At 39.4% G+C, this 14,305-nt stretch overlaps 1 protein-coding gene across 2 annotated transcripts in view; it reads right to left on the reverse strand.

Moving 5' to 3' along the window:
- Positions 1–4,531: 4,531 nt before the first annotated feature.
- LOC6623717 (uncharacterized) overlaps positions 4,532–14,305 on the reverse strand; it is a 50,000-nt gene continuing 40,226 nt past the window's right edge. Inside the window, exons 3-6 of one of the 2 annotated variants that reach the window (XM_002046547.4) lie at positions 11,601–11,684; positions 11,317–11,515; positions 8,358–9,550; positions 4,532–7,519 (exon numbers count right to left, since the gene is read on the reverse strand). In XM_002046547.4, the coding sequence (XP_002046583.2) occupies positions 6,161–7,519; positions 8,358–9,550; positions 11,317–11,515; positions 11,601–11,684 (2,835 nt within the window). In that variant the 3' untranslated portion in view covers positions 4,532–6,160. Of the gene's footprint in view, positions 7,520–8,357; positions 9,551–11,310; positions 11,516–11,600; positions 11,685–14,305 lie in introns of both variants that reach the window. The other variant, XM_015175416.3, reaches the window with a different exon arrangement.

Here is a 14,305-nt window from a genome sequence, read left to right on the forward strand (position 1 = left end):
AATTTGGCATTCAAATCTGGCAACACAATTTTTGGTCGAAATTCATGTCAAAATGTGGACCCCTAAAAATGGATATCGACGTGGGTCGAAATTTCCCAATGTCATAACTCGGCCAAAATTCAACCGATTTTAACGAGATTTGGATTTTTCTTCATGGTTTTGCCCCAACTTTAATTTGGCATTTAAATCTGGCAACACAATTTTTGGTCGAAATTCATGTCAAAATGTGGACCCCTAAAATCGGATTTCGACGTGGGTCGAAATTTCCCCCCTCCATAACTCAGCCAAAATTCAACCGATTTTAACGAGATTTGGATTTTTCTACATGGTTTTGCCCCAACTTTAATTTGGCATTTAAATCTGGCAAACCATTTTTTGGTCGAAATTCATGTCAAAATGTGGACCCCTATAATCGGATATCGACGTGGGTCGAAATTTCCCAATGTCATAACTCGGCCAAAATTCAACCGATTTTAACGAGATTTGGATTTTTCTTCATGGTTTTGCCCCAACTTTAATTTGGCATTTAAATCTGGCAACACAATTTTTTGGTCGAAATTCATGTCAAAATGTAACCCCCTAAAAATGGATATCGACGTGGGTGAAATTTCCTCCTTCCATAACTCAGCCAAAATTCAACCGAATTTAACGAGATTTGGATTTTTCTTCATGGTTTTGCCCCAACTTTAATTTGGCATTTAAATCTGGCAACCCATTTTTTGGTCGAAATTCATGTCAAAATGTGGACCCCTAAAATCGGATATCGACGTGGGTCGAAATTTCCCAATGTCATAACTCGGCCAAAATTCAAGCGATTTTAACGAGATTTGGATTTTTCTTCATGGTTTTGCCCCTACTTGAATTTGGCATTCAAATCTGGCAACACAATTTTTGGTCGAAATTCATGTCAAAATGTGGACCCCTAAAATCGGATATCGACGTGGGTCGAAATTTCCCAATGTCATAACTCGGCCAAAATTCAACCGATTTTAACGAGATTTGGATTTTTCTTCATGGTTTTGCCCCAACTTTAATTTGGCATTTAAATCTGGCAACCCATTTTTTGGTCGAAATTCATGTCAAAATGTGGACCCCTAAAAATGGATATCGACGTGGGTCGAAATTTCCCAATGTCATAACTCGGCCAAAATTCAACAGATTTTAGCGAGATTTGGATTTTTCTTCATGGTTTTGCCCCAACTTTAATTTGGCATTTAAATCTGGCAACACAATTTTTTGGTCGAAATTCATGTCAAAATGTGGACCCCAAAAAATGGATATCGACGTGGGTCCAAATTTCCCAATGTCATAACTCGGCCAAAATTCAAGCGATTTTAACGAGATTTGGATTTTTCTTCATGGTTTTGCCCCTACTTGAATTTGGCATTCAAATCTGGCAACATAATTTTTGGGTCGAAATTTATGTCAAAATGTAACCCCCTAAAAATGGATATCGACGTGGGTGAAATTTCCCCCTTCCATAACTCAGCCAAAATTCAACCGATTTTAACGAGATTTGGATTTTTCTTCATGGTTTTGCCCCTACTTGAATTTGGCATTCAAATCTGGCAACACAATTTTTGGTCGAAATTCATGTCAAAATGTGGACCCCTAAAAATGGATATCGACGTGGGTCGAAATTTCCCAATGTCATAACTCGGCCAAAATTCAACCGATTTTAACAAGATTTGGATTTTTCTTCATGGTTTTGCCCCAACTTGGCATTTAAATCTGGCAACCCATTTTTTGGTCGAAATTCATGTCAAAATGTGGACCCCTAAAAATGGATATCGACGTGGGTCGAAATTTCCCATTGTCATAACTCGACCAAAATTCAACCGATTTTAACGAGATTTGGATTTTTCTTCATGGTTTTGCCCCAACTTTAATTTGGCATTTAAATCTGGCAACCCATTTTCTTGTCGAAATTCATGTCAAAATGTGGACCCCTAAAAATGGATATCGACGTGGGTCGAGATTTCCCCCTTCCATAACTCAGCCAAAATTCAACCGATTTTAACGAGATTTGGATTTTTCTTCATGGTTTTGCCCCAACTTTAATTTGGCATTTAAATCTGGGAACACAATTTTTGGTTGAAATTCATGTCAAAATGTGACCTCCTAAAATCGGACATAGACATGAACATGGGTCTAAATTTCCCCTTCTTATAACTCGCTCAGAACTCAGCGCATTTTTATGAAGTTAGGTTCGTTGCTTATGTTTTGGCCTCTAGATCAATCTATATCTGACAACATGATTGTTGGTCAAAATTCATGTTAAAATGGTACACCAAAATATTATATATAGACATAAGCCAGAATTGCCCACACCCATAGAAGTTTCCGAACGGAACCAATTGGGAGACCAATACAAATCGGACCACATCAATTCCCCCGCTTTTAAGCAGACACTTGTACAGCCCGTCCTTTGTTTTGCATTCACTCAAAATAATAATAATGTGTAATGTAATGTAATGTAATATGCAATAAAATTTTACTACATAGATAATTTAGAAATGTAATATAGCCTGCTGCGTTAGATAGCAAATATAGATTCTGAAAATTGTACAGGGATTTGGAAAGTTTCTCCGAAAATGCCGAGAACTCAGAAACACTTTGTACCTAAGCAGCTGCGGGTTTGAACAGCGCTCTAATGTGATCTAAATGAGTTCGACGAAATTTATTACAAAGGACTCTCAATTACCGACCTTTGAAGGATGTAGGTAAACGCGCTTGTTAAATGGATTTTACTTGAAACACAAATAATGCAATAAATTAACAAAAAACCAAATATATATAAAAAATATTTACACATTTTTTATCCTTTATCAAACCCTAATAAATTAGTTTCTGTGTAAAACATTAGCAAGAGAAAATATAATATAAATAAACCCAATTTTTTTTTTCAAAAATTATCTCATATTTATTTAATTTGTTTCGGTTTGTTTAGTTGTTGTTACACATTAAGGTGGTTCGATAGCTCAAAAATTGTTATATCAAACTAGGCGCAAAAATGTACACTCATATATAAGGCTAAAGGGGGCTGAGGGGGGGGAGTTGAGGAGTTGTCTAATAAAAATCAGCAAAAAACCGCTTAAAACTAAGTACTTCAGTTTGGATATATGCGGGGCGAGGATAAACTTATGTCCAAATATTTATGCTAAGTTGTTTTTCTTTTGCTTTTTGCTTTTGCTTTTGTTGAAATTCCATTTCATTTAAATATATATATTTGGTTTTTTGTTGTTGTTGTTGTTGCTAATAATCGTAATGTTACACGTCGTAGGCTGCCCTTATAAAGTTCTTTGAGCTCGAAAATTTGTTGAAATAATTCTACTTAAATTTAAATGCGTAGCTTAATGAGGTGATTGTAAACTGGCAGATGCGGGAAGAAGGGGGGGGGGGGGGGGTGAGACGGGTGCGGGGCAGTGTTCTATTGCTAACCAAAAAGCACGCCGAGTTGTGCTTCCTATTTTTTTCCTTTAACGTGGAACTACGAAATATGCGACTGGGTTTTATTATATTTCATCTTTTTTCCTTTCTTTTGAGCAGCGAGTTGAATGAGTACAAGTCGAGGATAGCAAAGAGTAGAATTGAGTAGTTTGTGTGTTAGTTGTGTGTTTTTACGAGTAGTTAATGATTTGTTTGTGGGTTCTGAATATGTTTGTTTTGATTGTGTACTGTTTGCTTATTTTCCTTTTGAAGAACATGTTGCAAGTCTTTGTTTTTGATTGACAAACTTAGCTGCATTGGTTAAGAGTTAAATGTAGCATAAGCTTAAGTTACACTGAACAAAACTATGTGGCATAATTTGTTCAACTAGTCAGTTCGAAGCTGTTTATTAGTAATAGTTTTTTTGTTTTATATGAGAGAATTGTGTCTAATTAAACGTTTAGAAATAGGCCAAACATAACAGTATTAAAGCATTTTTCATATAGCATTTCGCTCAGTGTATACATGTTAAAGTCATATATATATATATATATATGTAGGTATATATGGAGTTATATGCATGTATTTGTATGTTATGTATGTATGTATTATGCTTGTAAATAGACGAGTAAATAGGCATTTAATTTTGATTTTTAAATATGGGAGGGATTATGCGTGTATATAGAAAATGTTTCGGTAGATAATTTGAAGCCTTTCAAAGTAGTTTGTTGTGGGTCGGATATACGAGTGTGTACGTGTGTGTGTATGCTTTCGATGCGGTATGCATGTGTAAATATATGTATGTGTGTGTGTTTCATATGTCTGTTCAGATACGTTTATATATATATATATATATATATATGATGAATTGCTAGTTAGCTCAGGATTACATTCAGTTTTTCCACTATACATATATATATATATAGATCGTGTGTAGATCGAGAGTATATAGGCTGTGTGTTATGAAGGTCATCTAATGGGCAGGAATGAGTACAGTTGCTGCAAATTTTTACTAAGAAGGTACAGTACACTTGTATATAGGTTAATTATAGAGCGGCTGCTATATCGTAGAAGCTTAAACATTAGGCAGGTTCTTGGCGGATTTTAGATTTCAAATATTACGAACTTAATAGATAGAACTCTCGAATAGATTTTCGTATGCCTCGGTTTTTTTTTTTCTTTTGGTCGCATTTTATAAAAATAAAAATTCATTTCTATACGTCTTTTTTTGTTTCTTGGTTTTTCTTGGTTTCTCGCTAATAACAAATATTGCACAATTGGAATCTAGAAAATATAATGGCGCTTATCAAATACATATCAATCGATTTAGCATAATATCGTTATAGCCTAGGCAGATATATATATATATATAGAGAGTTGTATATTAAATGGATTGATTAACATGCAGACACCAAAAGGTAATGCGAAAATTTGAATATCATATGGAATAATCATATGCTTTTTAATTTATATATATATATATTTATATATGGGCCGGAACAGCGTGGCGTTGGACGTGAGAGATGAGAGAAAGTCGAGAAAGGAAGACAAACGCTTGGGGCTAAGACCTGAAATTTTTAATAAATGTCGAAAGCAAGCTCTAAAGTTTAGTTTGTACAGTTTATACAGCAGAAGGAAGACTAGAGAAGGTTGTATGAAATGCTACACTCAGAGAAAAAGCTTCTATGTTTAGGTGCAAATCTTGAAGCTTAAATAATTTATAATGTAAACATAAAAAACATTACTATACAAATAAAAGATAACGTTCAAATACTATAGTAGACTTTGTGGCTTGGAAGCGCTTTTATGTGAAGGCTTTACGCCAATCCGATTGTTCCTATAAAGAATAACTAAACTCATTCGATTTGTTACGGCTTTGGAAATATGTTCGTAGAAGAGTGAAGCTCGTAATTGCTAAGTTTGGTCAAGAAATTATGAACTAGTTTTCCAAAATTTTCTTAAGATTCTTCCTATAAGGGCTATATGATAAAGCAGTCCCAAAATTCAAATTAAGGGTGCAAGTTTGACAAGTTGAAAATATCATGTAAAGCAGTTTTTCATGCAAAAACTTCATTTCGATCGATATGATACGGAAAACGGAACTAGGATAGCTTAAAACTGAGAAGATAGTTTGCAGAAGAAGACAAACAGACGAACCTGGCAACATCAACTCGCCTGTTGATGCTGCTCAAGAATATATAAATGATATATGGATATATGGTAATATGGAATCAAAGATGTCTTTTTCTGTGCGTAACATATTTTGTGACTAAATTATAATACCCTCTACAAGGGCTTAACAAAGCTTGAATTAAGTATAAAATTTACCAATTACAAAAATTTAGTGAAAAAGAAATTCCATGTTAGCTTACAAAATTCTGAACTTGAACGCAGTTTATCAACGTTTCTGCTTAATTTAACTATTGAATACTAAATGTTTTTCTCTGAGTGTATGAACTTAGTTATGTATTTAATATTCCAACGCCATGATGCCCATATACTTAGCTGCATTATAAGCGCAACTCTGGCTTCAATCAGCCTAGACGTAGTTTCAAGTATTACACATAGGTATATATATATAAATTCATGTATATATATATCGTACATTAACTAGCACATGGTACTTATTAACTTAAACTTGCTTGTAAGCATTGCTCCTGGTTGGTATCTGGCGCTAAACTAGAATACAATTTGGTTGATGCTTCGCTCGTGTGACGCCTGCTCCCCACGCTTATAAATTCGTTTCAGTTCTGTGCGGCGCCAGGACACTGGGCGTGGCTGCCACAGCGCCACCAGGCGTGGCCATGCGCACCCGCTCACCCACGCCGGGTCCCAGGAGACGCGTATGCCGCAGCAGACGTGGCGCCGAAGCGCCGGCAGCACCTGGCGCAGCTGCCTCGGCGCGCATGGACCATTCGTTTTGCTTGAGCAGAAACTGCTTTACATTGTACTCCATCTGGGCGATGTCCACGTGCTGTGTGGTCGTGTGCAGCTCGGCCTGAACGGAGCGCGTCTTGTCCGTATCATTGGGATAGTATTTATAGTTGAGTATATCACACGTGGGCTGTTCGGGGCACAGCAGCGACGGCGACCCGGCCGAGGAGCAGCCCTGCGAATCAGCTGCTGTTGCTGCTGCTACTGCCGTCATGGTCGTCGTGGTTGTGGTATATGCCACGGGCAGGCCGGAACGCGTTGTGCGCCTGTAATAGGTGGTGCAGAGCTCTGCCTTTTTGGTCACCACAGCGGCAGACGCAGCGCCTGGCTGGCTGTTGGACATGACTGCCTCGGGCAGCGAATTGCTGGTGATGTCTGTCTTGGGCGAGAGGGAATCCTCCGTGGATTTGCCCGCATCCGCATAACCATTGGTCAGCTGCTGTGGCGTTGTCTTATAGCCCGAGTCCATGCTTAGCTTTTCTATGGATATGGAGTCCATGCGATCCAGCGTCGAGTAGGATGATTGCCGTTCCGTGCCCGAATTGGAGTCCGTGGCCAGCGCGGGCTGCTGCAGCGCCCGCTGCTCCAGCTGCTGTGTATTGTGCTGCACCCACTCGGCCACACGATTCAGCTGCTGGCGACGCAGCAGCACGCTCTCCTGATAGTCAATGGCATCGCTCAGCGAGCTCGAGTTGGCCGAGTGCTTGGGTGAGCACACAGCAGCAGCAGCAGCAACAGCAGCCGCTGCAGTTATTACACTTGGACCAGTTGGAACACCTGATCCAGCGACCACCTCCGTTGTTCCTGCCGCCACCGACGGAACTGCCGTGGGCATATTGCTGCTGTCCAACTGGGCGCTCTTTTCAGTCTCTTTTAGCTCCACCTGCGGCTCCAGCACCGGCTGCAGTGCCACATTCTCGTGCGGCATGGCCGAGGCCTGCCACACCTCAACCGCAGCCGACGCATTGCTCTCCTTGGACGTTATAATGTCCTTGCCATCGTTCAGCTCCTCGTCCAGCAGTCGTTCGCGCCGCTTGTAGATGACCGGCACATGCGTCTCTATCGACTCCAAATTGTCCAGCAGTATGTTGCTCTGGCCATTCTGCTGTATGCGCATGGCACACAGACGTGGCCCTCGATATTTCGGATTCTCCGCCTGAATAAAATGGGAGTAGTATGTTTATAAATACTCTAGGTAATCTATAAAATGATGATGATCATGATGATGATGATATGATGTCCTATCTGGTATTTTCCGGCCTTGTCCGGTCAATTTTCCGTCCATTATATCTTATCTCCGTAATATCTTAAACGACTTACAATAGCTAATATTTTTCCGACTTTGCTTAGTCTCTTTTCCATTTATTTCGCGTCCGTAAAAATTTAAAGTTAAATTCTCCATCCGTTAGAAATTTAGATCAACTTGTACTATCTTAAGCTCCACGTCCTAAGTTATCGATTTAAGTTGAAGATTTCATATTCAGCATTTGGAAACAACGTTTTCCGCACATAATGTAAAACCAAAAGCTGGAAATTTCCTATTTCTATCCTGAGATACGTTGCCAATTCCACAAAAATTGACATCACTGGTACGGGTGAAAATTCCAAAATCGCTAAAACACCTGGCGTCTAGAAAACTCAGAAAATAACTTTGAAGCTAACTGCACGAAACTTCCAATTTCACCCAGAAACCCCTCGACCAACAAGTGTGACTAAAATCTTGGAAAGTGAGTTTGAAGCCGAAACTTCAGTCAGTAAATCTTTAATGATCATATCAATCAAAAGTGTCAGTCTGTTGGGCGGGTTGAAAACCCTCCTAGCGGACGCTCCTATTCGAGAAAGATCCCTCTTAGGCGAAGCTTTTCACTGAAACCATTATGAATTTGGCCATAAGCCTGCCCCTTCGATTAAGCGTATATTAATCAACGGCCACTGTTCGCCCCAGAGAGTATTCACTGTTCAGATATATGTATGGGAGCACTCGTCTAGCCCACCTTGATAGTCTTGATGAGATTTCTATTGAAGGTCTCAAACATTTTGGCGCCCTCGCAACTGCTCGTCTTGTTGCTCCACAGGCTCTGCACGCTGCCCGAGTTATTGGACTTGAGCGGGCAGCTGACAGGAACAGCCGCGACCCCAACTCCGGCTCCGACTCCGACTCCGGCTCCAACGACAGCTGTTGGCTTGGCGGGCTGCGGTTCGCACACATCCTCCGGCTTGGTTAGCTGCACAACTGGCGGCTGCTCCGCCTCCAGCAGATTGGGCTGTGATATGCCCGCCAGCAGCGGCTTACTGACCTCATCCTCCAACTCCTCGGCTGCTGCGGTAGCAGCAGCAGCAGTCGTTGCCGTTGCCTCGTATTTGTTGAGCAGCTGCAACGCCGTGCCGCCGCCGTCCAAGAATCGACGCTGATACGCAGTGCCCGTGCCCTGACGCAGCTGGCCCAGATTGCTCGTCTCCAGCAGATACTTCTCGGCGCCCGTATAGGTGCCCAGCAGCGTGGTCGGATACACGAGCGTGTTGGCGCTGGCCGGCAGAGCCGTCCGCTCACACAGCCTGTGATGGCCCAGTATGGGATTAACCATCAGATCATCCTTTTTGGGCAGCGTGAACAGCTTGTCCATGTCATTCAGATCCGAAACGGAGCTCTTCGTCTCCGAAATGACCGAATCACTCGACTTGACCAGTTTCATCAGATAGGGACTATTGGTGCGCGACGGCGAGTTCAGATTGCTGTGGCAACGCAGGCACAGCTGGGTCAACGGTTCGTTCAGCGTGCTGGCGCCAGCGGTTGCCAGCGAGTGGGGCGTCTGGGTGGCCACCGAATAGGAACGTGCGATGTCCGCCAGCACGGTCAGATCCTGTTTGCTGCACTGGCACGTATCGCAGTGCTTCACGTCATTCAGTTTCAGTTCATCCTCCAGAAATTTGGCCATAACTGTGGGTGAAATCATGTCGGGATCTGCATTGTTGTTGTTGTTGTTGTTGTTGGTCTTGGGTTGACCGTTGAGCGTTTGGCTGCAGCTGTGCTTGTTGTTGTTGTTGCTAACATTGTTATTGTTAATTGTATCCTTTGTGCTACTGCCTCTGCTGTTGCTATTGTTGCTGTTGTTGCTGTTGTTGTTATTGTTGTTGTTGTTGTTCGCTGGCGCTGTTTGTGCATTCGCTGAGTTGCCATTGGCGGCGTCTGTTTACGAGCCAGAAGAAAAACAATCAAATGAATGCACGTTCTTGGCCAAATGTGTGTTTCGTTTATGTTATGAGATTTTGGGAATATTTTGACTTCCATGAAAATGTTGACTAATGGCCTCTGCATCTAACACATTATCTAACTATGCTCAAAAATAATTACTATTCGTTTTTCTAAATGATCTTTGCTTTTGCTTTTATATTTCATTTATAACTAATTCCATCCATTCCCTATTAATATTTCCTTATTTCCATTCCTATTCCTCTTTCACATTCTCCTATTTGAATTCTTATATTTTTCATTCCTCTTCTCATCACTAATTAAATCCGCTCCCTATTTTTTATTCCTAATTACATTTCATTCCTTATTCATACTCATTTTTCTATTGCAATTCCTATTCCTGTTTCTATTTATATTTATTTGCATAACTTCAGTCCCATTCACATTAAAATTCCATCTATATATTTTTGTTTAGAAATTTAAATTGCAAACGATTTTCAATTCCTGCTCACTATTTAATTTATTAGCTGCATATTTAGCCCCAAAAATGCATTCAATTCTTGAGCATTTCAATTATTTGTAGCCCAAATTCATAGCCAAAAATATTGCCAAAACTAATGAATAAATATGAATGATGAACATTGTTAAACACATTTTATAAAAAACACAACCAATGCAAATCAAAACGAACGCACAAATTGCACAAATTATTTACAATAAATTTGAGCTGTAATTAAAACTATGTCAATATACTTAAATGAAATAATAAACAATTAAAGTGAACAGTTTACACAGAACGCCAATCAAGTATTTACAAGAAAAAATGTTTGAAAACAAATGAAAGTGCGGCAGTCGAGCGTGCCCGACTAGGATATACCCTGTATCCAGCATCGAGGTACAGGCATAAATATTCCTTCTATAAATATACATATTATATATTATAATATAATTATACATATATATATATAAATATGCATACGAAAACACACACACACACACACTATACATATAAATGTCGCATATTCTTTTCCTTTCCTTAGCTTTTCCCCATGGAGAATACGTTCTTGTATAACTATTTATAAAACTTTCAGGCTTAAAAATGGCATATACCAAAGTCGAAGACCATACCATAAAAAATACTTTTGTTTTTCTTTAATATTTGCCGGACCGAAGTAGGAATCCAATATTCAACATGCTTGATAGCTTTGTACTGCATTAGAGCCTAGATACCAAGTTTGAGGTCTCTAGCTCTTAGAAATAGAGCTATTAAACGAGCTACGACCATGAGACAGAAGGCACAAATCGATTTTTATCGATATTGTGGCAACGGAACAGGTTATCGATGATTTGAAAAGAAGTCCAACTTTGAGGAATTAGGTTTGTGTTGGATATAAAAGCTTTCTTCTGCCTTTTACATACACTTGCACAAAATCAATATGCGCTTCCTTGTTTTATGTTTTCAGTATGTACAGGGTATTAGCAACTTAATAGAAATAATAAACAAATGTAATGTGTGTACGTTGGGCATGTGAAAAATGTTGTAAATGATGATTGAGTAAACAAATTTAAAAATTTCCTCCAATGTGTGCCCGATGAGGAAATGTTGCCAGAGAAATAAATGGAGAGAAATCAAATTCAATTTACTAAGCAGAAAATAAATATATATATATATATATATATAAAGAGAGAAAAGGAAATAAAGTTAAATGAAGAGTTTCAGAGTTTAAGAAATAATAAAATCAAAATGGTCTACTAACACTTACCAAGGCCCCGCATTGAGTACACCATTGCGGTGGGCGGAAAGGGGCATGGCGCTGGCGGTGGTGAGTCCGAGACCGGAAGCACTTTATAGGAAGCTGTGGTTGCCACGCCTACACCACTATTGCTACACTCGGAATCCGAATGCGAATTGGTCTCCAGACGCATATAGGCAGACACCTTGGACTGTATGTCAATTGGCAGCTAAAAGATATTCAAGTTTCAAAGAAAAATTTGCTCAAAACTTTGGGTAAAAATAGCAACTGCAGCCGGGAGGAACAATACTTACCGACGACACCTTCTGGGGCACAAAGCTGTCCGGTTTGCATTGCAGCAATTGTATGGCAAGACTAATGTCGGCCTTGTAGCGCTCCTAAAACGTAAGGAGAGAGAAAATGTATGAGTAACAGACAATAAACTAAGATAAGAGCGTTACGGAAGTTGCGGCCACATATATGTGTGTGTGTGTGTGTGTGTGCGTGTGTGTTCCCCTTTTGACACTTTTCGTATGCAAATGTCAAATATATTTGCCACCCAACATGCTCTACACCCGACATCCTGCAGTTACCCCTCGCCCATGCCTAAACGTGTTCCCGGCCATTTTCCGTTCCTAACCATTTCTCAGCTTCTTTTCACATTGTTAAACAAACTTTTTGCTGTTGTTTTTGTGTTTTGGTGTCAGCGACAGCCTCAAAAAGTTCTTTCATTCTCTCCCTCTCGCTCTATCTCGCTCTTTAACTTCCCTTCTCGCTCTCTGTTTCTCCCTTTGTATTTGTGGTGCACACATGCCAAAGTTTAGATGGTTCTTAAATTTTACAAATGCGCTGCACTCGAACTTGTTAAACAACAGCAACTGCAGCCAACAGCAACCACAATTGCCAGTCAAAACGAAATTGGCGACAGTGTTGAACAACGATATACCACGCATTTGCTGCATAACCTCACAAAGTAATTTTGAGTGCAGCAAATATTTGCAAACTCGTTTGAAGACACGCCTAACTTATTATACTGATTACTAGCTTACATTTTGCCTCAAGCCACTGCTTATATTTAAGCGTTATGCAACACTTACTTCTAATAACAGGGTATTACAGCCACGGCATCATTTCGTTGCTTGGCTGACCTACATAACATTCGTACATTTACAATAACAACAACAACAAGAACGACGTAAAGACAAAGAGCGTCGAGCCATTTCGCACCGCGTTTACCAACACTTACACGCTATGTCACACTGCTATTTCGTGTTTCTTTCTTTTTGTTTCTCTTGTGTGTTCGGTTTCGGTTCGGTTTTCCCATGCATTTTCACGCCGCATAGCAGCGCAAAGCTGCAAAATGCCGCCGCTTGCATTTTATGCGCCTCATTTTTACTCCATTTTTCAGCCCCATCTTGGTCTTTTTTTTTGTCGTTTATCCTGGCATTTTTATTGTGTTTTTTGCGCTCGCTGCTTGCACCGATTTCTGTAACATCGCGCAAAAAATGGTACAAAAAGTGCATGCGATGGCAGCGAAATAAACTCCAGAACGGCATCGTGTCATTTGCAGCAATAGGGATGCCATGCCATATATATATCAATTTGGAGGGTATGGCAAATACCATTATATATATATAGCGTGAGCTTAAAGGGCAGCCAAATTAGCTGCAATAATTGAAAGCTGATTGACAGCACACGATAGAGCAGGTATTTTATGGAATGCCGGGGGTAGATTGAGATTTTCTCAATTGAAATAAAATTCAATTGGATAACCAAGCGAATTGTTTGATTGCATTTTATTGATTGTGAATTTATATATATTTGCAATCCGTTGTATATTATTTATGCGACAATAATTTATTTATAGTACAATAAGCTGCGTAAGATGCATCATAGCGATATATCCAAAACAATATTTAATAATAAGCGATAAGCGTCAAGTAAATTACCATGCATTAAGCGCTTATAAGTTAACTTACATTTAAGACAGCAAAGGGAACAATTATTGATAGGGATTTTGATTAATGTTATCTAAATAACATAAGTATTAACAGCGCGTCGTAAGTTAATGTTAATGTTAATGTTATTTCAGGCATGTTATGTAAAACACTAAAGCCTTTTAAATTCACAGTTTCCGCCGGCATTGTTGTTATACTTATGTTATTAAACAAATGTTATGTAAAGTCGCCTTAAGAAAAGCTAACATGCTGTTTCTTTAATATTAGCAACAATAAACCAATTTTAATAGCACATATCTAATTTTATTAACGAAATTCTATATAAAGTGGCATTTATTGCAATCCCCTTGCTTTAAAATAAATATTTTCACTTTAAATTTTACTTCACCAGCATTACAACTAAGTATTTTAACAACGCCTTGTAATTGTTATAGGCGAAATGTTACATGAAATCGCTTTCATTAACATACTCTAGCTTTAAAATAACTATGTTGTCTTGAATTTGCTTCGAAAATCAACAATATTTGAAAAGCTGCCTGAGTGAGGATCAAAACTGTTGTTAAATTTTATTAACAAAATGTTATGTACAGGCGCTATAAGTAAAAGTATCTCAACTAAATTGAACAGTTTCACTTAAGTTTGGCTTTCAATCCAGCTATTACACGTCTACCTATCAGCAGAGTACACACGTATTCCCCAAGCGTATATATGTACACTGTATACTCAGTTTATGGGCGCAAATCTTTGGGCGAGCCTTGAAAGTGCAGTTCACTGGCGTTGCAAAATTTACAGCATTGCCGCATCGAGCCGGGCAGTCGCCATCAATCGACATTCAGGCTCAATAACATTGAGCGACACGCTTGGCGCATGGGGCAAATAAATTTTTCAACTTTACACCCTTTAATGAACTGCCCCCCACTCTCTCTCTGCTCTTCTACTCGGGCTGACCAGGATTGCGAAAATTCTTTTGGCTCAGCGCTAAATTTAAAACGTGCTGCGGACTTGGCCAACGAATCGTATCGAATCGGTTCGGTTTTAATTAAACCAAACGTTGTGGCGCA

This window comes from Drosophila virilis, chromosome 3, assembly GCF_030788295.1.
Source record: "Drosophila virilis strain 15010-1051.87 chromosome 3, Dvir_AGI_RSII-ME, whole genome shotgun sequence".
Lineage (NCBI taxonomy): Eukaryota > Metazoa > Arthropoda > Insecta > Diptera > Drosophilidae > Drosophila > Drosophila virilis.